The 25453-nt window shown below is 41.2% G+C and overlaps 1 protein-coding gene across 1 annotated transcript; it reads left to right on the plus strand.

The window, feature by feature from the left end:
* Positions 1-669: 669 nt before the first annotated feature.
* LOC148144493 (scavenger receptor cysteine-rich type 1 protein M130-like) lies at positions 670-25453 on the plus strand. Its single transcript, XM_087975350.1, has 14 exons — positions 670-676; positions 6975-7007; positions 7725-8039; positions 10067-10381; positions 12616-12930; positions 14645-14962; positions 18471-18788; positions 19972-20312; positions 20498-20828; positions 20927-20968; positions 21153-21269; positions 22629-22736; positions 24003-24116; positions 25308-25453. Exons 1-14 carry the CDS (start codon positions 670-672, stop codon positions 25451-25453), a joined length of 2820 nt encoding a protein of 939 aa, XP_087831476.1.

The following is a 25453-nucleotide window of genomic DNA, read 5'->3' on the forward strand; positions in this document are numbered from 1 at the left end:
TCTGTTAAGCGCGCTGGTTTGTATGTTGCTCACAGTTATTACTCTTCAGAAAGTGAATAATGCTGAAAATCTGGCACCTGTTCTCCACTTGTAGTGAAAGGATGGGCATCCTGCTTCAGATTATTATATGGAGCAGCATGTCAGCTCAGTTGATTCCAGCCTCGGGCGAGTGACTGTGTGGTGTTTACACATTGTCCCTGTGTATGTGTGGCTCTCCTCCAGGTGCTCCGGTTTCCTCCCACAGTCCAAAGATGTGCAGACCATGCCAAGTTGTCCACACTGCGTTAGGTGCATTAGTCAGAGGGAAATGGGTCTGGGTTGGTTGCTCTTCGGAGGGTCAGCATGGACTTTTTGGGCCATTTGTCCTGTTTCCACTCCGTAGAAAGCCTAGCTAAAAAAGATTCTGTCTATGCGATGGCGTAGTATGTTAAGAGAGTTCATGTACACAGAAATATATTGCTTTGTGGTAAATTGGGTTTCTCAATCTCTGGAAAATTTACTCCTATTTATCCAGTGACATGAATTAACCAAGATATTGAAGCCTTCTTTTTCATTCTTCCCATGGACGTATTTCCATGTACATTAATGAATTAAGTGCTTGAATCCGAATTTTGTGGATTATTTTCATAAAACATATCACAGCGGTTAAATCAGCCTCCCGAGATCGAAATGACGGGTTAGAGTAACTGGTGTGCCTCGAGTCTATTGATGTACTGCATTTCGTCAATCCATTTACACCCAAATCACGGGTACAGTGACCCTGAGAGTGAATTGCATTTTATACCCAGAAGACTAAACTGGTACTATTTCCTTTAAAGTTTAGTTGCTGTCTGTTTTGTCCTAAGATATATGGCAGAAGATAAAAAAAAGACATGCACATCAACACAGCTCAAGTTGCTCAAAGACTAGATTTCACTTTCAAAATTATTTTATAAGCTGATATATGAACAAAGGGGGTTGAATATAAATTTATTAACATGAATTTTGTGGAGTACGCATAACCGCCTCATAGCTCAAAGAAACTTCAAAAATGTTGGATGAAATCAGGAGATATGTCAACATCAATGAAGAGTGAAACACAGAAATGTTTCGAGTCTGATAGGATCACTCAGAGCAGAAGGATAGAAAATAAGGAGTCCCAACAGAGTGGCAATTTTAACACTGTTCCTCTCTCCGCATGTGTTGGGGTTCTCCAGCATTCTCCACAGTTGTTTCAGATTTTCCATATGCACTTTTCTATTCTACAATCAGCCTGGTGTCTCAATTATTTTGGCTTAATTTGTAAAATTGTTTACGTTGTGAATTTGACGACCAGAGATAGTAACCTGACGTTGTTTCATATCATTTAAGAAAAAGCATTTCGGGTTCAGTTGGAAGGAGACCCGATTGGGGACTGATGCAAGAATAAATTCCCATAGAAATGGAGGTTGCTCAGAACTATTGAAAGAAAGGTTTCTGAGTTTAGTTTGTGTAACTTCGAGATCAACAGTCTTAGTGGCTACTAAGATGAGACAATAAATTTGAACGAGAAGTAAATTTACTCTGGTTCTGCATTACTTGTACACTATTTTGTCTCATCTCGTGCTTTGAAACTTTTCAATTTGTGAAACAGTGAGACAAATTGGTAGCTTAATCTCATATTAATTTATCTAGAAGTAACAACATTCTTGGATCAGATTATAGAGCATGAGATGGTGAACGGCTCCATCATTAAGTTTTGTCGATCTTTGTTGAACAGGTGAGGTGCCGAAAGACTGGAGGTTGCCAACCGTGGTGCCACTGTTTAAGAAGGGCGGTAAAGATGCCAGTGAACTATAGACCAGTGAGCCTGACCTCAGTATTGAGCAAGTTACTGGAGGGAATCCTGAGGGGCAGGATTCACATGTATTTGGAAAGACAAGGACTGATTAGGGATAGTCGACATGGCTTTGTGTGTGAGAAATCATATCTCACAAACTTTATTGAGTTTTTTGAGGAAGTAACAAAGAAGATTGATGAGAGCAGAGCAGTATATGTGACCTATATGGACTTCAGTAAGGCGTTTGACAAGGTTCCCCATGGAAGACTGATTAGCAAGGTTAGATCTCATGGAATACAAGGGTTGGAGGATTTGAGCTATAGGAAGAGGCTGAACAGGCTAGGGCTGTTTTCCCTGGAGCAATGGAGGCTATGGGGTGATGTTATAGAGGTTAATAAAATTATGAGTGGCATGGATAGGGTAAATATGCAAAGTCTTTTCCCTGGGGTGGGGGAGTCCATAACTGGAGGGCATAGGTTTAGGGTGAGAGGGGAAAAATGTAAAAGGGACCTAAGGGGTAACTTTTTCACGCAGAAGGTGGTAAGAGTATGGAATGAGCTGCCAGAGGAAGTGGTGGAGGCTGGTACAATTGCAACATTTAAGAGGCATTTGGATGGGTATATTCGAAGGAAAGGTTTGGAGGGATATGGACCGGGTGCTGGCAGGTGGGACTAGATTGGGTTGGGATATCTGGTCAGCATGGACAGGTTGGACCGAAGGGTCTTTTTCCATGCTGTACATCTCTATGACTCTATGACTATAATTAGGGAAGTGCATGAAATATAAAATTGCAAGTTGCACAAAACCACTTTAATATTCACCTCGTGCCGAAGTAATGAATAGCTGACTTTTCAATCCACTATTGCTCTTTTATAAATTCGATATTAGTCAAGAAGAAACACAAGGGTCACTCCCAGGCACACATGTTCAACTCAATGTTTTCTATTTTACTAAGAATTGAATTCTTTATTCGCGACATAATTCTACTACTTGGGTATACCATAAAATCTAATTGATCCTTTATGTGAAGAAAAATGAATGATTGAAGTCATATCAACCGAGAGGTGAATGCATTGTTTAGTTTCTAAATTTAGTAATTAATATGTGTTCAGTTTTAATTCGCATACAGAAATGTCAAGTATTCTGCATTTTTGCTGCTGTCAATAATTTTGTTTCTTTTTATTCCCTGTGTCGATTGACACTTAATTGAATTACAAAATTTCAGAGAAATAAAGATGTTTTGAAATCTAAATAAACGCTACAGTAAAAATAAAAATGGTATTCATGTCCCTCATGTGTAGTTGAAGCAGACTGGAAATCAACTTGCCTTCTTCCTTGATACAGCGATTCAGCTTGAAGTAGGCAGTCATCTGTGTTAGCTAAATACTGCACTGGCACTGGACAGATTGCGGAGAAGCTTCACAGCATTGATTCCGGAGAGGACAGCTTGAGAAGACCAGGACAATATTTGGAATTTAGAAGAATGAGGGGCGAATCTGACAGAAAGATAGAAAATAATGAACGGAGTAGATATGATGGAGGTTCATCACACTAGTGGGTGAAAGTAGAACGTGGGAAAGTAGCTTTAAACTAAGGAGGATCAGGTTTCAGGCTGAGATGAAGAGGAACTTTTCCAGCCATTCTGTTGTGAATCTGTGGAATTCCCTGCCCAGTGAAGCAGTTGAGATTATCTTGTTGGATGAAATCAAACGTAGATATATGGATTATTGAACAGCACTGGAATTATGGGTTGTTGAGAATCGGCGGGTAAGTGCAACTGAATCCACGGAAAGATCAGCCCATGGTCTCATTGAATGGTGGTGCAGCCTTGATGGGCCGGATGGCCCACGCCTGCTCGTCGTTCTTGTGTTCTCATACAGATGTGAAATATGGAGAACACTAATTGTACCGACTCTCACCTCATTCCACGTTGAATGGTGTACCCTCTGCAATGTTGCAAGAGAAATTTCACGTGAGCCAGTAAATGCTGCAAAAGTAGTTCAAAAGGACATACGTGTTCAAAACCAGACAGAATTATTCCATAGTTACATCTGTCTGAAATTGCGATGAACAGTCTTTCAGTAGATTTAGTTTGTACCAGTTCTCCCATCAGTTAGAGAGTTCACAATGATGCCACTGATCTGATATGTATTTGTTATTTTCCAAAAATCTCCAGTGAGTAAGGATCTTCAAACTTCTGATAATTGGGCCAGCGTGCAAGACATTGTTTTAGATTTGTCCTGTTCATTTTCTGTGACGAATTACATTAAAAAAATAAAGATTTAACATTGAATTGTAGGGATATTGCACACGCATGATAAAGAGGTGAACGGTCACTCAAGTCGGTGAATGCAGTTTATGAGAGATGTTGTACAGCAGGGATTGAATAAATCCATAGTGAGCGACCATCTATTAACACATGAACAGATGACCCATGATGTCTGAAAGTCGACATGATATTATTCTGAGATTGAAAACAAGCAATTCGAGGTTTATAGAATTTATAAAAATTTTATGGGAAAGTTTTCACAAGAAGCTAGAAATCATCAAACTGTACCACACAATGCGTGAAATTTTAACTTAACTAAAATTGAAAATATATTTCGATGCCTCTATCAGCTTGGGAGAGGGGGAAAATAAGTTATAGTAAAATGAATGACAGGGCAAACTCAGTTGAGTCATAGAGTCATAGAGATGCACAGCATGAAAACAGGCCCTTCGGTTCAACCTGTCCATGCCGACCAGATATCCAAACCCAATCTAGTCCCATCTGCCAGCACCGGGCTCATATCCCTCCAAACCTTTCGTATTCATGTACCCATCCAAATGCCTCTTAAATGTTGCAAATGTGCCAGCCTCCTCCACTTGCTCTGGCAGCACATTCCATACATGTACCACTCTCTGTGTGAAAAAGTTGCCCTTGGGTCTCTTTTATATCTTCACCCTCTCACCATAAACCTATGCCCTCTAGTTCTGGACTCCCCGACCCCAGGGAAAAGACTTTGCATGTTTATTCTCTCCATGTCCCTCATAATTTTGTGAACGTCTATAAAGTCACCTGGAGCCTCCGACGCTCCAGGGAAAACAGCCCCAGTCTGTTTAGCCTCTCCCTGTAGCTCAGACCCTTCAACCCTGGCAACATCCTTGTAAATCTTTTCTGAACCCTTTCAAGTTTCACAACATCTTTACGGTAGAAAGGAGACCAGAATTGCACGCAATATTTCAACAGTGGCCTTACCAATGTCCTGTACAGCCGCAACATGACCTCCCAATTCCTGTACCAATACCTTGACCAGTAAAGGAAAGCAAACCAAACGCCTTCTTCACTATCCTATCTATCTGCGACTCCACTTTCAAGGACCTATCAACCTGCACTCCAAGTTCTCTTTGTTCAACAGCACTCCCTCGGACCTTATCATTAAGTGTATAAGTCCTGCGGAGATTTGCTTTCCCAAAATGCAGCATCTCGCTTTTATCAGAATTAAACTCCATCTGCCACTTCTCAGCCCATTTGCCCATCTGGTCAAGAGTCTGTTGTAAGTTGAGGTTATCCTCTTCGCTGTCCACGACACCTCCCATTTTAGTATCATCTGCAAACTTACTGACTGTACCTCTTATGCTCGCATCCAAATCTTTATGTAAATGACAAAAAAAGGAGAGGACCCAACACCGATCCTTGTGGCACTCCACTGGTCACAAGCCTCCAGTCTGAAAAACAACCCTCCAACACGACCCTCTGTCAACTACCTTTGAGCCAGATCTGTATCCAAATGGCTAGTTCTCCCTGTATTCCGTGAGATCTAACCTTGCTAAAACAGTCTCCCATAGAGAACCTTGTCGAACGCCTTACAGAAGTCCATACAGATGACATCGACCGCTCTGCCGTCATCAATCTTCTTTGTTACTTCTTCAAAAAACTCAATCAAGTTTGTGAGACATGATATCCCATGCATAAAGCCATGTTGACTATTCCTAATCAGTCCTTGCCTTTCCAAATACATGTACATCCTGCCCCTCAGGATTCCCTCCAACAACTTGCCCACCACTGCCTCAGGCTCACTGGTCTATAGTTCCCTGGCGTGCCCTTACCACCCTTCTTAAACAGTGGCACCACGTTCGCCAACCAGTAAACACTTACAAAAAGTTTAAAGCGGGTTCATCACCATCCTGTCCCCAGTGGAGTTGAACGTGGGTTAAAAATACTGAGAGTGATACTTTGTTGGCAATGACGATAGACATTGAAACACATTAAGCAGTGTGTTCAAAGAGGTAGCATCGGCCCCTTGGACAGAATGACCTTCTTCCTCTGTTGTGACCGTAGAATGGTTTGTGGACAGTTACATGTTGATTTTCTTTTTTCAATCCATCATAAAACTTCCTGTTCCAGATTTAGGGAAATGGATAATTCCTGCTGGATATTGTTGATGAGTGAATCTCGTAATGCTGTCGCCATGTAGATAGGGAACATAATAAAGCCGTATATTAAAGATGGTAAACACTGAAAAAAATAAATATACTTTCGGGGCTTGGTTGCTGACTAAGCACTGTTAGCCATTGTTTATTTCAGTATTGCTGATCGACTCAAAGTTCTAAAATGCTGAAAACTTTGGACGGGGATGCCTTGCTTTGGTAACTGGGGAGTATTGTCGCTCTTTACAGGGATCATCACAATGTTGAGGAAGATAGCAATGGAGTGACGAGCAGACCAGTCAGAGAGTTGGCAGCGTGTCTCTCTGTGTGGAAACAATTTGGTCAAATTTATAAGAAAACAGACAATATTTGATAATTGCAGTAATTATATTTCCTGCTTTTATCACCATTGCATGAAATGAGATTTGAACTTTCCAGATATCATAGAGTCACAGTACGGACATCGGGCCTTTGTCCCAAACTGGTCCAGGCTGATCAAATGTTAATCCACAAATGTCAAATCCATTTCTCTTCACTTGACTCATATCGTTCTCAACTATCCCTATCCATGTAGCTGTCCGAATATCTTTTAAGTGTTGTTACTGTACCCGCCTAAATCATTTCCACTCGCAGCTTATTCCAGATGCTTACCACCCTCTGTGTAAAATATGATTATTTGGCAAACTAATGATAATTATTCCCGCATTTTTGCATTTGTCTAATTTATTTCTACGTGCTAAATTGAATTTTTATCCCTCTATTTCAGGCAGACTTGCTGACACTCAGGCCGATAGTAAAGGTAACTGCATGCTCCTTTTATATGGAGTCGATTTCCTATATTCTGATGATTCTGTTCAAGCACGAAGTTGTGCTAAGAATCTCCTTGCCTTAAAATTCATGTTGAACAGCTGTCTGTTAATAACTAATGGGGTTGCATGACTTCTGAAGGTCTCTCATTTCAGGATTGCTGGGGAGCAGAGTGTTAAGGCTCAGTTCCTACGCACATTGCCATTCTCAGATCGAGACGACACATGGGGATACTGTGAAAATTCAGTTACACACACAGTGCTGCTTTCAGCAATGTATATAAACCATTTCACTCACTATTGAGCTGTACATTGTGCTCATATGATCATACATCCCACAATATTTCGGGCTGTGACAGACGGAAGTACTGTTTCATTTTCAGATGCACGGAGGATCAGTTGTGTTTTTCTCGCCATTCATTGCGCCCATATGTCATGAATGAGTAATAAAAATTCTCCTCACCTAGGCTAGTTTAGAGGAATTGTTTCTGTGGAAACATTTTTCTGACCCTCGCTCTCTGTGAGTGAGCATCACTTCTAAAATGGCATTTCACCATCCACAATACGTATTGTGAGTTACATTGCGATAGCATGCATTTCTTTTGCCATGCCATCACTCCCATTGCATTCTGAGCTGGGAATGCAGACATCAATTGGAGCTTTCACAATTGCGCAGTATTCACTTTGATTACGATTTCGGTGTTTTACAGAGACGGTGAGGCTGAGACTTGAGAATGGGGGCAGTCCTTGCGCTGGCCGAGTGGAGATTCACTACAGGGGACAGTGGGGGACAGTCGATCATGATCTTTGGGACCTGCCGGATGCCACAGTTGTGTGTCGGGAGCTGGACTGCGGGACCGCGGTCTCTGCCTCGGGCGGGGCTCACTTTGGACGAGGATCCGGACCCATTGTGACCTGGAATGTTGAGTGCAGCGGGACCGAGCGCGCTCTGAAGGAGTGTCAATCAAAGGAATGGGATCACTACAGCTTGTCACACGACAATGATGCTGGTATCGTCTGTTCAGGTAAAAATCTATTACCATTTCTTTGGAGCTTTATCACAAGCCGGAGCTGCCTGAAACCAGAAAGGGATATGATAACAGAGCGACAACTATCCAAATATTATTAACATGATAATAACAAAACGCCCAATTCATTCGGTATTATCATATAATGCGTGAATATTTGAAGCGAATGGGAGAGGTGAATTCTCGTTACCGTTTCCAATCCAGTAAAGGGGCACGACAGGTGTCCATTGTAATGCCACTTGAAGACACATTGAGAGAACTGCGCTGCAGGAATGATCACATTTACAACCCAATGCATACTGAGATGAGACATTGTGTTGGCTGGCAGAATCACTTTCTGTCACTTATCCTCAGGTTGAAAGTTGCTTTCTGTCTGAACAGCTGAGGGTCGGGGTTATGGCTGAACATGAATGAGATCGACAGGGCAGCAACCTGATTGTAGGAACAATTTATTTCCAGAAGGATAGTAGTGGGAAGTAGGAATCGTGCCAGAAGACTGGAGGATAGCAAATGTGGTTCCCTTGTTCAAAAAGGGGAGTAGGGATAACCCTAGTAACTATAGGCCGGTGAGTCTCACTTCTGTTGTGGGCAAAGTCTTAGAGAGAATTGTAAGGGATAGGATTTATGCACATCTGGATAGGAATAATGTGATCAAGGATAGTCAGCATGGTTTTGTGAAGGGCAGGTCGTGCCTCACAAACCTTATTGAATTCTTTGAAAAGGTGACGAAGGAGGTTGATGAGGGGAAAGCGGTAGATGTGGTATATATGGATTTTAGTAAGGCGTTTGATAAGGTTCCCCATGGTAGGCTACTGCAGAAAATACGGAGATATGGCATTGAGGGTGAGTTGGAGGTTTGGATTAGGAATTGGCTGGATGGAAGAAGACAGAGGGTAGTAGTTGATGGCAAAGTTTCTTCATGGAGTGCCGTCACTAGCGGTGTTTCGCAAGGATCTGTTTTGGGACCATTGCTGTTTGTCATTTTTATAAATGACCTGGAAGAGGGGTTAGAAGGTTGGGTGAGCAAGTTTGCGGATGATACGAAAGTCGGAGGAGTTGTTGACAGTGAGGAAGGATGTGGCAGGTTACAGCAGGATATAGAGAAGCTGCAGAGCTGGGCAGAAAGGTGGCAAATGGAATTCAATGTAGCTAAGTGTGAGGTGATTCACTTTGGGAAGAATAACAAAAAGATGGGGTACTGGGCTAATGATCGGATACTTGGTAGTGTGGATGAGCAGAGGGATCTTGGTGTCCATGTACACAGATCTCTGAAAGTTGCCACCCAGGTAAATAGTGCGGTGAGGAAGGCATATAGCGTACTGGCTTTTATTGGTAGAGGAATTGAGTTCCGGAGTCCTGAGGTCATGATGCAGTTGTATAAGACTCTGGTGCGGCCGCATCTGGAATATTGTGTGCAGTTTTGGTCGCCATACTATAGGAAGGATGTGGAGGCACTGGAACGGGTGCAGAGGAGATTTACCAGGATGTTGCCTGGTATGGAAGGAAGATCGTATGAGGAAAGACTGAGACACTTGGGGCTGTTTTCATTAGAGAAAAGAAGGTTTAGGGGTGACTTGATTGAGGTGTACAAAATGATTAGGGGGTTAGATAGGGTTGACAGTGTGAACCTTTTCCCGCGTATGGAGTCGGGTATTACAAGGGGGCATAGCTTTAAATTAAGGGGGGTGGGTAGATATAGGACTGAAGTTAGGGGTAGGTTCTTCACTCAGCGAGTCGTAAGTTCATGGAATGCCCTGCCAGTAGCAGTGGTGGACTCTCCCTCTTTATGAGCATTTAAGCGGGCATTGGATAGGAATATGGAGGATAGTGGGTTAGTATAGGTTAGGTGGGCTTGGATCGGCGCAACATCGAGGGCGAAAGGGCCTGTACTGCGCTGTATTCTTCTATGTTCTATGTTCTAAATGCCAGACCTGTAATTAATCATATAAATGTTTATCAGAAAATAATCTAAGTCGCTGTTGCTATAAATTGCTCTGATTCTGCGCTTTTTAAAAATATCTCAGATCACAGACCTCTGAGGTTGGTACCTCAAAATTCCCAATGCTTTGGCAGACTGGAGGTTCAGTTCGGTGACACCTGGAAAACAATGTGTGGGCTTGAATGGGATTTGAACACCGCCAATGTGGCCTGTGCACAGCTTCATTGTGGAGTCGCAGTGTCTGTTTCAAGCTCGATGCATTCTGGAGGCAGTGCTGTCCTCACGGCTACTGAGGTGTTTAAATGTACGGGCAATGAGACTCAGCTGGGGAAGTGCCCTCGGTCTTCAACCACGCACCAGGATTGCACTGGACACAACAATGTCACCCTGATATGTTCTGGTGAGTACAAGCTTACCTAAAGAAAAAGACACATTTCCGCTTCATGTGTGTAAGAGTAATGTCGCTGGCATTCCTGACATTGCTTTGACCGTGACAAATCTCAACTAATCCTCAAGGTTCTCATATTCTCTGGCACAAGAGTGATGAGGTAAAATATACACGAAATTATTGAAAATTTAAACATTTTAAAACGTTTGCGTTTGGATTGGGAAAGACATTTCTTCAACTGTCCACAGCCAATACACTTTAGTGTCGACGTTGACTAAACGTCGCTCATGGAGGATAATGTGAATCGTTGGTCGATACAGATACATTGACGTGAACCTCAGACAATTAAAGTTATGACAAGACAATTGTTTATTTTCTGAATCTCCCTGACCCGATTATATTTTATAACAATACGAACAGACTGTATGACATCATTGAAGATCACTCTTGACAACAACTTTTTCAGCAAGAAGTTCCAGCTCACAAACACTCGTTGGCTGATAGATATTATCATGGTAATTTATTCACCGTTCTGTCCCTTACTTGCGACCCTTCTTAATCTCTGAACTTTCACGTTGCTGTAAATTTATCTTGCCTTGGTAACACGTTATATTTTGCATGGTATGCACTTTGTCAACTGTCTGATTCATTGCATTCCAATATGTAAAACTGTGCACCTTTTGTCCTAAATTGTAACATTATTGCCAGTTACTCTTTCGATGATCAATTGGCAGGTCCAGTAATTTCTTTCGTTTGCTGCTTTGTTCATCAAGTAATATTCTCGTACACCTCTATCAGTTCCAGCTCCATTGCTTCAATATGATCCATAACCTGTACAATACACATTAGTCGAAAATAGAAGCCTGTTCGCGTATCTCTTCGAGTATGCATCTCCTCAAGAGCCAGGACACACTTTGTCAATTATGTGTTCCACATAATTATAAACAATGTTTTACTATCTTCCCAAACGCAAAGGAATTATTTCTCTCTTTCTGCCCGAAATTCTTCTATTCTTAAATTTAAGTTTAAGTTGCATTGCTGACTACTCTACCAAGTATTCTGTCAACTTGATGTATCTCAGCTTTTGAAGCTCCAGCACTTCTGTCAAAGTGCACTTATTCACAACATGAAGAGGGAAAAGGTGAAAATATCTAAATGCACGTTGTATGTCATCTTCCAGGCTGCCAAAATATACTGCCTCAAACTTCTTTGCTTAAAGTTTCATCTGTCACTTATTTATCTGTTCTGCTCTCTTTGCATGCTCTACTGAAATTGGGAGATGTCATGAATAATGGTTTGAAAACATTGATGCATGGTATCAAGGGCTAATTTTGAAGTGTTACTCTGCATCTCAATGCAAATTCGAGGAAGTCCATGTCACATTCTACCAAACGGTACACTTTCACAGGTTATAATTGATTTCATTACTGTATGTTCGATGGGAGAATAAAGGTTCATATTATTGAAACTGCATATTGCAGCCAGCATCTGATGCACTGGTAATGATTTGGTCACCTAGACAATCAATATCTTACTGTACAAAATATTATTCAACATTATAAGTATCTCAATTGCCTCAAACCTGTATACTCATTTGTTGCCCATGTTTCATAAATTGCCTTCAAAAATAATTATTTAATACATTCGCCTCGTTAGCTGCACTGTATTGTAACACCGTGATGGAATCGGCTACCTCAGTGGGTTGAATGGCTGGTCTTTGATATAAGGTAATGCCATCAGCGTTGGTTCATTACCCCCACAATCTGAAGTTGCCTTGATGGTCCTCACCTTCTGAGCTCAACCCTCGGCTGATGAATAGTGACCATCAGGTTAAATCACCATCAACCACATCTCTCTAACAAGAATGCAGCCACCTATTCATCAGTAAATTGGGTTAAGCATTACTGCATGATTGCAAAAGTCAATCTAACCTGCACGAGCAATCGGGACCAAAAGTACACTGCTGTTATCAAACTATGGACTGCATCAAGTTAACCTTTACACCCTCGTTTCATAGGTTTTCCAGGACTGAGGTAAATGATCATAATCACTATCTTGGGAATACCCTTTAAATGTGAATAGTGGAAAGAGTTTCATGAAATAATCGTAATTATTTTAAAGACATTGTAACTGTCATGTGTTGTATTGGGCAATGGAGGATGAGATTCGATTTATTTTCTCTTTTGAATCTCGAACAAGTGCGTGGATATTTGCAAACGTTTGTTTCTTTATTTGATCCAAAACAGGAAACAATGGTCCCCGATTGGTTGGTGGGGAGAACAGGTGCTCTGGGCGAGTGGAGGTCCTGCATGGAGAGCAGTGGGGAACGCTGTGCGGTGATTACTTTGACTTACAAGACGCCAATGTGGTCTGTGAGCACCTTTTTTGCGGGACTGTAAAGTCGATCCCGAGAGATGCTCGATTTGGGAGGGGAGCCCGACCAGTGTGGAAGGAAAACTATGAATGCAACGGAAACGAGCGACGACTGTGGAATTGTCCTGTTTCTCATGGGGAAAGCTTCAACTGTTTACATGGAAATATGGCCAATGTCATCTGCTCGGGTGTGTCCTTTATAGCAATTGCTCTTTTGCTGAACAGTGTTTTTGTGTACTTAAAGTTTGGAATTATTTTATTTATAGCTTAATGGAATGTCACTGGTGAGCCCACGGCCTGTTGGGCCTTTTCTGATTAATATCGGTTTAACTGGCGCACTATTTCACTTCAGGAAGTCATTACCTTTCAACTATATGGTTAATAATCCGCAGTCATATGTCAGTCAGAAAAGGTTAGACCGGCAGATGTCCTTCCATAAGGAAAAGTATTAGCCAGATGAGTTGTTAGGAGAATTGATGATCGTTTGACTGTCACCATCGCTAAGACTAACTTTCCGTTCCAGACTATTAACTCAGTTTGATATTTACCAGCTGCCATTCTGGAATTTCGGGCACTCTCAGCACCACCAGGTCTTAATTTCTACCTCCACTTTGCAAATCAAGAGGCCATGTTTGATTTGGCACAATGATGTTCTGAGATACGACACTTGAGTTTTCGGAAGTTAATTTGTATTAAATGTACATTATCTTTTTAAAAAAATTGTGAATGCCATCCAAGATGATAATTAATTTCCTAAATCTCTGCCTATAACTGCCGCATTCTTCAAATGTCAATCCCCTGTCTCTCCAAAAATGCATCCATTCTGCCTGGGTTACTAATTGTGTGAGTGCTTCTAAACTCTCTGTACTGTTTCAGATTTGGAATATTTCACGAACATTTGAACGATTATCATTCTGATACTTAGTCTTTCAGAGAACGAAGATGTGATTAGTGAGGCCAGGTTTTGTGCTGATGCCTGATTTCATTTTAACTAAGTTGGTTTTAGAGGCCTTTAGTTATAATTTTGTCACTCTTTTATGAGCCTGAAGACCTTGTCGGGCAGATCAAATGTGGAAACCAGATTTGATTTCCTGACAAACATTAGGGGCTGCATGAGTTGTGTTTTCAATATTTCTTCATAGTTTCCCTGTTCACGAGCTGAAACTGGGCTCCAATTCCAGAGCATAAATTTTCCAACATTCCTCCAGAGAATGCATAAAGCATCTGAATTACTCGTGTCAACATTTTTACGACATGACATTCTGCCCTCAACTCCTGGCAGGGAATATCAGAATCTGCACAAATGGCGCCGCAGAACTCAGATGTATTCATAACTTCTAATAAAAGATATTGACGTATCAATAGCGTGGAGACAATGTTCAAAAGAAAATGGAGAATATTGGCAGTTACATTAGTGAGTGACAGCATCACGTTTTAAAATTTATGTGCTATCCCAAATTTTCATAAGTGTTTTGAATGTCATAATTCTCAAACAGACTTGTTCCTCAATTTCCATTATCTTATTGACCGTTGTCTCAGTCATGTTGCGGGTCATTTGCTCAGTGCAACATGCTCTGCCGTCAACCATGAGAGTAGTGGCAACATATAAATGGTCAAAGCATACGAGTAGCATCTGCAGACTGACAGTCGGCCTGAATGGATGAGGTCGCTAGCTAAAGACGAGACTTTATTTTCAACGAATGCCAGAATAGCAGCACTTTTATTTCCACGCCCCTCTCAATTTTTTTTTCAGAAGAAATGTAATGACATGATGAAAGTATTTGAAAAAGTAAATGGACAAAATATCTTTATGATTGCAAATCATACATTTTCCTGTGATTGCCAGTTCTCGAATATCTGTGTTCATTTCAATCGCTGTTCTCAGTAACTCTTATTTTGCAGATGAAAATTGGGCGCTAAGACTAGTGAATGGAGAAAGCCGCTGTGATGGCCGAGTTGAAGTTTACTCTCATGGAAGCTGGGGCGGAGTGCATGACACCGTGTGGGATCAGAATGATGCCAACGTTGTCTGCAGACAGCTGGGATGCGGTTATGCCTTAGAAATATATAATTCTTCAAAGTACGGGGAGAGTGATGGTGGTTCGTGGGTACATGTTGTCCAATGTCATGGACATGAATCACAGCTCCAGGACTGCAGGATCTCCAACACATTGAATTCGTCTGACATCGAAGGCAGTAGTGTAGGGGTCCTCTGTTCAGGTAAGTAGACTCTTCACATTTAAACCAGCTCAGATATATCAAGCCAAATATTCATCTGCTGAGTAAATTGAGGATGTACACCACTTGCTTGTCAGTGTCACTCGAACCATTTATTCATCGCTCGGATATCAGCAGACCTGAGGTGGGCGGCGGGTGCAGATGGATGAATATGAGAAATTAACACCATTTTTGTGTCAGATACAAGCATTACGTGGCAGGTCAGGTGAATTGGCTATGCTAAATTCCGCAGATTGTCATTTGCATTAGTCCGAGGAAAATGGGTCTGGGTGGGTTAAATTTCAGAGGGTCGGTGTGGACTGGTTGGTCCAAAGGGCCACTTTCCACAATGTCGGGAATTTAATCTAGTCTTAAGGGGCGGCAGGCTGGCACAGTGATAAGCACTACTGCTCACAGTACCAGAAACCCGGGTTCAATTCCCGCCTCAGGGAACTGTCTGAGTGGTTTGCACATTCTCCCCGTTTCTGCGTTAGTTCACTCTGGGTGCTCCGGTTTCCTCTCACCGTCCAAAGATGTGCAGTATAGGTGAATTGGCAATGTTAAATTGCTTGTCGTGTTAGGTGAAGGGTTAAATGTAGTGGAATGGGTCTGTGTGGGTTGCTCTTCGGAGGGTCGTTGCGGACTTGTTGGGCCAAAGGGCCTGTTTCCACATTCTAAGTAATCTAATCTAATTACAGTTTCTTAACCCAAAAGTAAAGTTGACACACGTGCACAAAGAATGCGTTAGTTCAGATAAAGAGTCACTCGACTTGAAATGCTAACACCACTTCCCAAAGAGGCCAGTAAACCTCCTGCATTTCACCAGCAATTTCTAATTTTGTGAGAGTGACGTTGGCGTTGCGATTTGAAATTTTGATGAGAATGATTATAAACAGATATTGTTCAGACAGGCAAAAATGCCGAGGAATGGGAATTGGAGTTTAATTTAAATAAATATGAGGTGAGGCTTTTTATAAGTAAAATCCGAGGTGGATTTATACTTTTAATGGTAAGGTCCTGGGGATTGTTGCCAAACAATGAGACCTCGGTGTGCAGACTCTAAGTGCATTGAAAATGGAGGCATGGAGAGACAGTGCAGTGAAGAAGGTGATTGGTACTCTTACATTCATTGATCCGTGCCACTGAATACAAGAGTTCGAAAGTCATGCTGTGGCTGTACATTGGTTGGCCCCTTTTGGAATTATGTGTATCATTCTGGCCACCCTTTTAGAAGAACAATGCTGGTAAACTTGAAAGGATTCAGAAAAAAATTGCAGTGATGTTAGCAGAGTTGGAAGGATTGACTTATATGGAGGAGATAAACAGACTGGGCGTTTTTCCCTGAATGGTCGGAGGCTGAAGGGAGACCTGACAGAAGTTTATTATATCAGGAGGGGCATGCATAAGGTGAATAGACAAGACATTGTCCCCAGGATAGTGAAATCCGAATCTGGAGGGCAGAGGTTACAAGTAAGAGGAAAAGATTTCTAATGGAACTGAGGGACAATGTTTGTCACAAAAGAGGCTGTACGTATGAAATATCTTGACAGTGAGGTGTTGGAGGATAGTACGGTTACAACATTTAAAAGGCATCTGGATTCGTGAATAAATAGGAAACGTTTAGAGATATGTGCGCGGAATGTTGTTAAATGGGAGTGGATTAATTTAGAATATATGATTGACATGGAGGAGTTGGACTGAAGGATTTGTTTTTGTCCTGGATATGTCTAGGACTCCATTACTTGAAATGATCGCTTTCCTTTCAATTAGTAGAGCTTTTTATCTTCTCTGAGAATCTTCTGATCTCGTGCAGCATTGCAGAGACTGAAAGCGCAGTTTGAATTTTGCAGATAATGCACGAGAGACGTATTCCATCCAAAACAAGTGTCTTGAGATGTTTCACATGCGAAGTCGCCGCACTGCAATTATATAATATTTTGGGAGTCGTTGTGCGTTATGTAGCTCGGGATGGTGATGAGACCCTGAAGGAACGCTTTCATGATCATTGCAATGTCGAGGCAATGGCTTCTTGGTGATGGAGTGGAAAGTACTCTTCTCGAATCACAACCGGGGACATTGCAACAGCATTGGAACTAAAGTTAGGGGAATGCTGTGCGGTAGATATAAGCAACTGTGTGACTTGCCATCAATCAGAAAAGCAGTTTGCAACCAGTGAGCTCAGGGAAGGTCTCCTCTCGTGTCAGGTCCAGCGCACAAGTTGTCAAAAATTCCATTGTGCAGAATAACTTACAAACAGCTGTTATGCTGTTGACCTGATGGAAGCTTCACTTTTCCTCTATAAAGATCATAAAATGGTTCGTTAGAAGCTGAAGACAGTGATTTTAGGGCGAAAAAGTTTATTCTCAAACTGCAAGAAGCATGATTTAGACCAGAGCAGAAAACTGTGTGCAGTTAAGGAATCCACATCAGAGGATGCATTTGACAGTAATGGAGACAATGCAGGGGGAAACGTATGAGAGATTTTCTTGAGATGAACAACATTTAGCTATGAAGACAACTTGGCCAGATTTGGATTCATTTCCTTTGAACAGAGGCGAATGAGTATGGGCGGGATTGAGGTGTATAATAAGCAACAAGAAATCTTTCCCCTATGTTATGCAATTGCTTACCATGTGGCATAGAGTTAAGCTGATGGACAGAAGGTTCAGAGGGACCTGAGGATACTCTTTTTCATCCACTTGGGGCAGCGGAGTAGTCTGGAACTCACTGCTTGTAAGTTTGGTAGAGGCAGAAACGTTAGTGAAATCTAAGATATATTTAGATGTGCACTTGTGATGCGAAGGAGTTAAGGACGAACCCAAGTGCTGGGAAATGAGCATAAAATATTTAGGAGCTTGTTTTTGACAGAAGCAGAATTGGTGGGCCGAAGGTTCTTTCTCTGTGCTGAAGACTTCTTAAATCTGTGATTCTGTGAATTAGTTCTGGACCTTTGTATCTAAGTACACGTGATAATAACCTGAAATGACTTTTCGTCCCCTTTCAGTATTTACACTTTTACAACTACTCAAAGTGCTATTGCTGTCATGCTAATATATATGTTGTCTTTCAGTTATATTCTCGTAAGGTATAGTATTCTCATGTGCGCTGATGAATGAAAGCTGAGACGGTATTTATATTGGACGAACGTACTGTTATGTGCACTATAAAATAGGGTGAGCATTAGACAAAGTAACGCATGGACAGACATAAACGGAGTGGCAGGAAGAGAAAGCACAAATGCAACTATTTGCAAAATATTTCACAGAATATTCAATATAGAAAGGGAAACTGAACCTGGCAGTACCAGGTGCAATAAGATATTTTGAAACATTCATGTGCTGTACATTCTTGCTAAAAGGTTACACTTGATCTAACAGTTTTGTAAGAAATTATGTTTAAGCACAATAAATACTTCTCGTGAGAACATTTAAAACGCTCTTTCCTGTATCTATGTACTATGTTGCCCTGAGTGATGAAGGGAATGTGCATTGAATGTGTAATTATTTCACAGAGCACTTTCAGGTAAGGCTGTCAGATGGTGGAAGCCCTTGTGCTGGTCGAGTGGAGATTTACTACAATGGAATATGGGGCTCAGTTTGTGATGATTCATGGGATGTGGTAGACGCTGAAGTCGTTTGTAAACAACTGGGTTGTGGAAAAGCACTGGATATGACACCCCCTTCCTCCTCTGGACCGGGCTCAGGCCACATTTGGTGGAAAGATGTGAAGTGTTTTGGAAACGAATCATTTCTCTGGGAATGTCCTTCAGTCCCATTGGGTCACCAAGACGACTGTTCTCATAAAGAGAATGTGAGAATTATGTGCTCGGGTGAGGCCATTCTTCAATGCTTTTACTTTGCTCGAATGTTGTAAGTGAGACGTCATGCTGACGTATGTTCACTGAATTCGAAGGAATGTAGAGCAGCGGCAGTAATTTAAAGAAACGATCTCTGACACTTACATGTACACAAAAAGTGAAAGAACAATTCGTTTCTCTAATCTAACTTGCTTTTCTGTCAGTTTTTTTCATCTTCTATTGATACAAGACGCGTTTGTCATGAAAAGTGTCATTTTTGATCTGTTGTCACTACTCCAAGTGGATGCCAATATTGTCCTGATTGTCATAAAGGGTTTACTAAAACTTAATTCCAAATTTATGATCTTTACTTTTGTATCGAGCCACCAGAAATATGAGACCTGTTCGTGTGTCTATCGAACTATTTGTGACTCGAAAATGAAGGGAGTTTTTTTTCTTTATGTTTCCGAGCAGACTTCACTGTATCAGACACAGCTCCTGTACAATTGTATCTGACCTGTACTGCCTGTTTATTACTGTGCACTTGCGTTTTTCATGGTTTTTCAGAACAGTAAAAATATTCCGTAATTTGCTTCCAACTGAGCAGTTTGAAACTTCCCTGGTGATACAAACTTAAAATTGATTGCATATATATCTATATATATGTATATAATTGAACAGCCATGATATCAGAACCAGTTCCAGTGGACCGTCACTTCTGCAAAGTGGACAATTTACTTTTAACACAGGCTTTCTGTTTTCTGTCAGTTTCTGCTTCTCGACCATTTCGGGTTCTCAAACAGTTCGCCAGATTCTAGTCGTGTCTTGGTCAAGTCCTTCTAAACTCCATGCACGATGCACATTTGGCTCATTCCTTTTTTCATTGCAATATGTGTCATGAAGAAAACTGAACACAACGGTCCGCGGATGTTGCGAATTTAAAACAAAAAGGAAAATTTCTGGAAAATCTCATATGTCTAGCAGCATCCGTCTAGACAAAGAGACAACGTTTCATGTCCAGTGACGCCTCCTGAATTCAGAATACGCGTTACTGGACCTGGAGATTTGTCTGTGCTTTCTCTCTTCACAGATTCTGTTGAGTTTCTCCAGCAATTCCCTTTGTTCATATCATGCATCCTGCTCGTTACGGCAATCACAGTGCACACCAGCGATATGGACAATCTAATAATCTGGATATGTGTTATTGTTTGAACAGAACACAAGGAGCTGCGGCTGGTGAATGGAAAGCATGGCTGTGAGGGAAGAGTAGAGGTGTTCTACAATGGGACCTGGGGAACAGTGTGTTCAGACACATTGGATCCACACGTTGCCAAAGTGATTTGTAAACAGCTGCACTGTGGTGCGTTCCAGTATGTTGAGTACGACGCTCAGTCATTCGGAGCAGGAACGGGAACTATTTGGCTCGATGAGATGGAGTGTCTGTCACACGAGTCGACACTGTGGCAATGTCACACAGATCCGTGGGGTCAACACGACTGTCAACATCGGGAAGATGCTGGTGTAGTTTGTTCAGGTAACATGACAAGCCTTCTCAATGTTCGGGTCATACTCAAACATGAATTCCTAATAGACTGAGCATCTTTCTCCTTCCAACAGAGAGCAATGTGACAAAGGAGCAGTCCCTCAGTTCAACTTACTGCCTTCAACAATTAGGTGCGTCTTCTTTCTCTATGTGCGAATTCTTGGAGATTCTGCTTTGTACTGCATTCAATAATAATCAGTTCTGTACCACAGATACGCAAGACAGTGTGCACTTGCATGGAGGAAGCAGCAACTGTTCTGGAAGAGTGGAAATCATGTGCGATAAACGCTGGGGAACGTTGTGTGGCAATTCCTGGGATATAAATGATGCTAATGTTGTCTGCAGAGAGCTGGGATGTGGCTTCGCTCTATCAGCCCGAGATGAGGCCGCTCTCTCCCAGGAGAAAGATGTTATCTGGCAGAATGATGTGAAGTGTAAGGGAAGAGAAATCTCTCTGTTGGACTGTCTCTCCGCAGCTCCAGCTAACAGCAAGTTTAACCACAAGGAAATTGCCAGTGTAAAGTGCTCTGGTAAGATTGATGCGCCATTAATGTTCAAAATCAGGGCAACTATTTGATTTCCTAAGTTACATTTCCCTTCATCATTGTTCGTACTTTCTGTTCCACAGGATCCGAGTTGGTGACCGTCTCCCCTTCACCTCCACCTGCGGGTATTTATGACTGATATTATTATTAGTATTTGTGTTCGCGTTACTTTCCTGAAAAGTGACATTGATGCTGTTGGCATTTTCACGATTTGGAAGCTAGTGTCATTGTTTCCTTAATGATGATTATTTACAATTTTCCATGACAGACCTTAACTATGCTAAACCCATTTGTACTCCCTCCTTTAAGGGCAGGAAAGCCCGTCTATTTCCATGCCAGTTGTCGTCTGTTCATCTTTGGGAGTCTTGTTAATCTGTGAGTTAATCGCATTACTGGTGGTCATGCAAAGAAAATTGCAAATGAAAGGTAAGCATCATATCTACCAACTGAGATAACACTGCGTCACTTTCACTGTTGCATATGTTCTCGGGGCTGTAGAATTTTATTGCACTTTTCCACCGTTTGACTGAGATGGTCACGATTGTGCGTCACCTCTTGGGTTCTGTTTATTTCGAGGGACTTTGCCCAATGAAACGCTAGTTTTAATAAACACTCAGATAATTGCATCAAAACTGTAAATAGTAGTTAAAAGAATATTCTAACTGTGTGAAGTATGCATCAAGTAGTTCAATATATTTGGAGAGAAACTGAATTAAGGTGTAATGTGGCGTTGCTACAGTCATTATCATTGGGAAAGAAATATAAAGACTGCACTTTCTTATCTTTCAATTAACATAGACATGACATTCCAGAGCAGGTCAATGATGGCAACAATATGTCTCCGTTTCATTGAGTTATTTGCAGACTGCCTCTAAATATTTCTTCATTAGTTACTGTTCATTTATGGTTCTTCAGTGTCTGGGTGCTGCTACCACAACCCAAGATCATTGAGAGGATGAAGGGTCCTTTTAAGGGAACTTTCAGGAAGGAAACAAATGGCTTCCATTGACTAAGCAAATGATACTTCTGTACTTTGCACAGTAATTTAAAAGCGTTTGCCTGGGAACCATTTTCCACTAGTTGGCAATGACAATTAACACCAATAACAATCATTTTCTACCCTTTCACGTGCTCTTAATTTTCGTTTACATATAGCCATAAATGCTATGCACTTAGTCTATCACGATCAATGTCATCAAGGTACACCTTATTCCATTCTTGTCCCGTTTTGGTTTTTACCTAATTGTCATAACTATGCAATTGTTTAATGAAAGTAGTCCAATTCTAACAACATAGTTATCAACCTTTTTGGTAAGCGCCACTGTATCTTGAGCATTAATTTGTCATCTCCTCAATGTTATCAAGTTTTTTTAAAAAATATAGTTTATTCACATTTTCATTTGTTCATTGCATTAAAGAGTTTCATTTTCTGCACTCAACATCTTCACTCACATGCACCATTGCGAGCTGAGAATTTTCTTGAACAAATATTTGAATCAGCAAAATTAGAACAAAATACCCATATTTGTACCAACAAGAAAATCTCGCTCTTTCTGTTTAACATACTAGGATCGGTAACTGATGTGACATGGAAATTAATCATGGCCTGTTCACTTGTTTTTCCAAGATGTTCTCCCTTCAGCGATCAGTTAACGTTGTGTGAAGATTCTAATCTACAGCATTGAGTGAACTCGTTCTTCTCTCTCCTGGTTCTTCAGATATAAACACCTTGTTTCTGCGAGTGTTCAGCTACAAATGCTGACCAGTCTATTGTTTATTCAACAGAACTTTACCTTGGTGGCAGAGGCTCACGCCTTGGTTTGTACCAAGGAATTTATGAAGAAATTGAGAATATTCCCCCTGGAAAGAGGACTGATCACAAACATGGACCAGGTATATATTTTCTATTGTACAGTGAATCATGACTGGATAAGTGTAGCTTCCATTTAATTTGCAGTCTTCCATGATCAATGACTGAATGAACATGATTATTAGTTAAAACACAGTCGTCGTGTGTGGGAAGCTATCTCATTAACTGTGTCTCTGTCCGCATTTCGTGAGATGAAGAATTTCAATATGATAATTCCCACTGGCCTACATTCCTGATAGATTATTTCTGGCATGCATTTGAAAAGGCAAACAGAACTATCAATTTCACTTCTACCCTGGTTTCACCCTGACCCCTTCAGATGGCTGGACAACTAATCAATTCGTCATTGATTTTAAAATAATATAACTTTTGCAGTAAGTATGGATTACACAGCACCAAAGAGCGGAAGCAAAATTGAGGAATCAATGTATAAACAAATATGATGAATCACAGAAGATGAGTGGTGCTGAAAGTGTGCATATGACTCTGAAACTTTGCAGGTGTTCAGATACAGTGTAAATGAATGGAAAGAAAATGTCTGGTAGATGATAAATGTGAAATTATCCATTTTTGTTGGAATAAAATTAGAAATGACTATTATTTGAACGGACATGGCCTGAAAAGTAGAGATAGCAGATTTAGGACTAAATTGAGGAGGAACATTTTCACCCACAGGATTGAGAATTTATGGAATTCCCTGCCTCATCAGATGTCTTTAGAACTGGGGTGAATAATGTTTTGAACGTTGAAATCGTGAGTAAGTCGAACTGAAGCCACGAAAAGATCAGTTATGATCTTATTGAACGGCGGAACTGGCTGGAACGGTCAGATGGAGTACTCCTGCTCTTAGATCTTATATCATATTCCTTCCCGCAGTGGGTTCACTTGACATTATTCCAGATATTTCTACAGGCACGATTAAAGAACAATACTTTCTGTTGTCACCCTACAATTAATAACATTAAACCTTCAACTATAGTCCTTAAGTCTACGACATACAGGATCAGGATTAGATCATTTGGCTCATCGAGTCTATTCTGCCATTCAATAAGGGCTGATGTGGTTCTCAACCACTTTGATTTGCCTTCTCCTTGGATGTTTTATCCCCTTATTAATCAATAATCTTTGTATTTCTGTTTTAAATACACACTGTTTGGCCTCAATAGCCATCTGTGTTCCATAGATTCGCAAGCCTCTGGTTGAAGAATATTTGACTCATTCTAAATCTTATTGGTCATGGCTTCTCTTGGAATTCGAGTTTGAAAGTAACTCTCCATTTTTATTTTTAGTAATTTATGCTTCCATTGACTCACTCAATCGCATTGAATACTACACCAGCCACAACTTGACTGACAATAATCCCGGATCTGAAAATCTTGAGGTGAAATCCAACAGCATTCCAGGTGTGTATAGCATCACTTTCTGTCAATTAATTTTCGTCCAACACCCTCTAAGCTGTCCAAAACTTAACGATTGCAACCCTCACAAGGTAGTGTGACCACTGGAATGTTGGTTAAAGAGAAAATCGCTGTTTTGATACCACATGATCATGGGCATGGTCTGTCCGGCTGTCTTGTTGCTCACAGAGATTATAGAGCCTATGACCTCAACTTGTAATGTGCAAAGAGACGTGCGTTCGATGTCGTTGCTTTCAGGAACTGCACTCACACCCGTTCCCGAAGAAGAATACGTCTCCTTAAGCTGAACATTACAAAAACAACCAGGTTATCATTCTAATCGCATTTTTCCAGCACACCTTGGCCCACAGCCTTGTATGTCTTGACATTGCAAGTGCATCACTGAATACCTTTTTGAGCGTGTTTTGCCTCTATCACCCTTCCTGGCAGAAAGTCGAAGATTTCCTGTTTAATTCTCCCATCACTTCTCTGAAATGTATGGCCTTTGGTCATTGATCTCTCCACCATAGAGAGATGTTCCTTCCTGTCTTCCCCAACTACAGTCGTCATCATTTCATGACTCATCGCAGGCATGCCAGCAACTCTGCATGCTCAGCTCCAAGTCAATCAATTGCAAGACAGATACAGCGGTAGGTCTCTCAGCCCTTCGTAACTCTTCCTCCTTTCAATGAGATAATTCCAAACTATGGTGTGGCCGAAATCCAGCTCCCTACCTTTGAAGCATGTCCATAAATACCTTTGATCAACAATAATCCCGGCCACATTTAAAATTAAGAATTGATCAGACATGAGCTAATTTTTGGGAAATATATTTCCAAACCCTGTACAGCTTTATCCTTTCTTGACATCTTCCCTGAACGGTCTGGCATTAATTCTGTGTATAACACCTCTCGAGCTAAAATAGTGTAATCAGTTGAAGTAGTTTACTTTATGTTACCTGTCTTATCCGGGTTATTATCTTGAATAATTCAATCAGATAACCTTTCACCTTCTCATTTCCACAGAAAACAATCCCAATTTGCATCAACTCTGCTCATTCCGTAACTTCAGAATTATGACCGAACTCTTCTGGTCTCAGTTTCCAGCACTTGCCTTATCTGAGACATTCGTCTCGTTTTCTAGTTATCGTTGTTGTGTATTTCAATTTGTATCAGTGATGCTCATCTTTGTCTCCAGGTCGAATTCGTGGTGAGTATGACGATGTTGAGACTGAAGATGCAGACTGTCATGATGGAAAGTTACAATTGGACAGTGATCCTGATGAACCCCTCACACTTACAGATGATGACAGTGGTCTTTGTTCACTCGATGAGTTCGAATAA

Source organism: Chiloscyllium plagiosum, unplaced genomic scaffold (assembly GCF_037043375.1).
Source record: "Chiloscyllium plagiosum isolate Xiang-an unplaced genomic scaffold, Cpla_swu_hap1 HiC_scaffold_27, whole genome shotgun sequence".
Taxonomy (NCBI): domain Eukaryota; kingdom Metazoa; phylum Chordata; class Chondrichthyes; order Orectolobiformes; family Hemiscylliidae; genus Chiloscyllium; species Chiloscyllium plagiosum.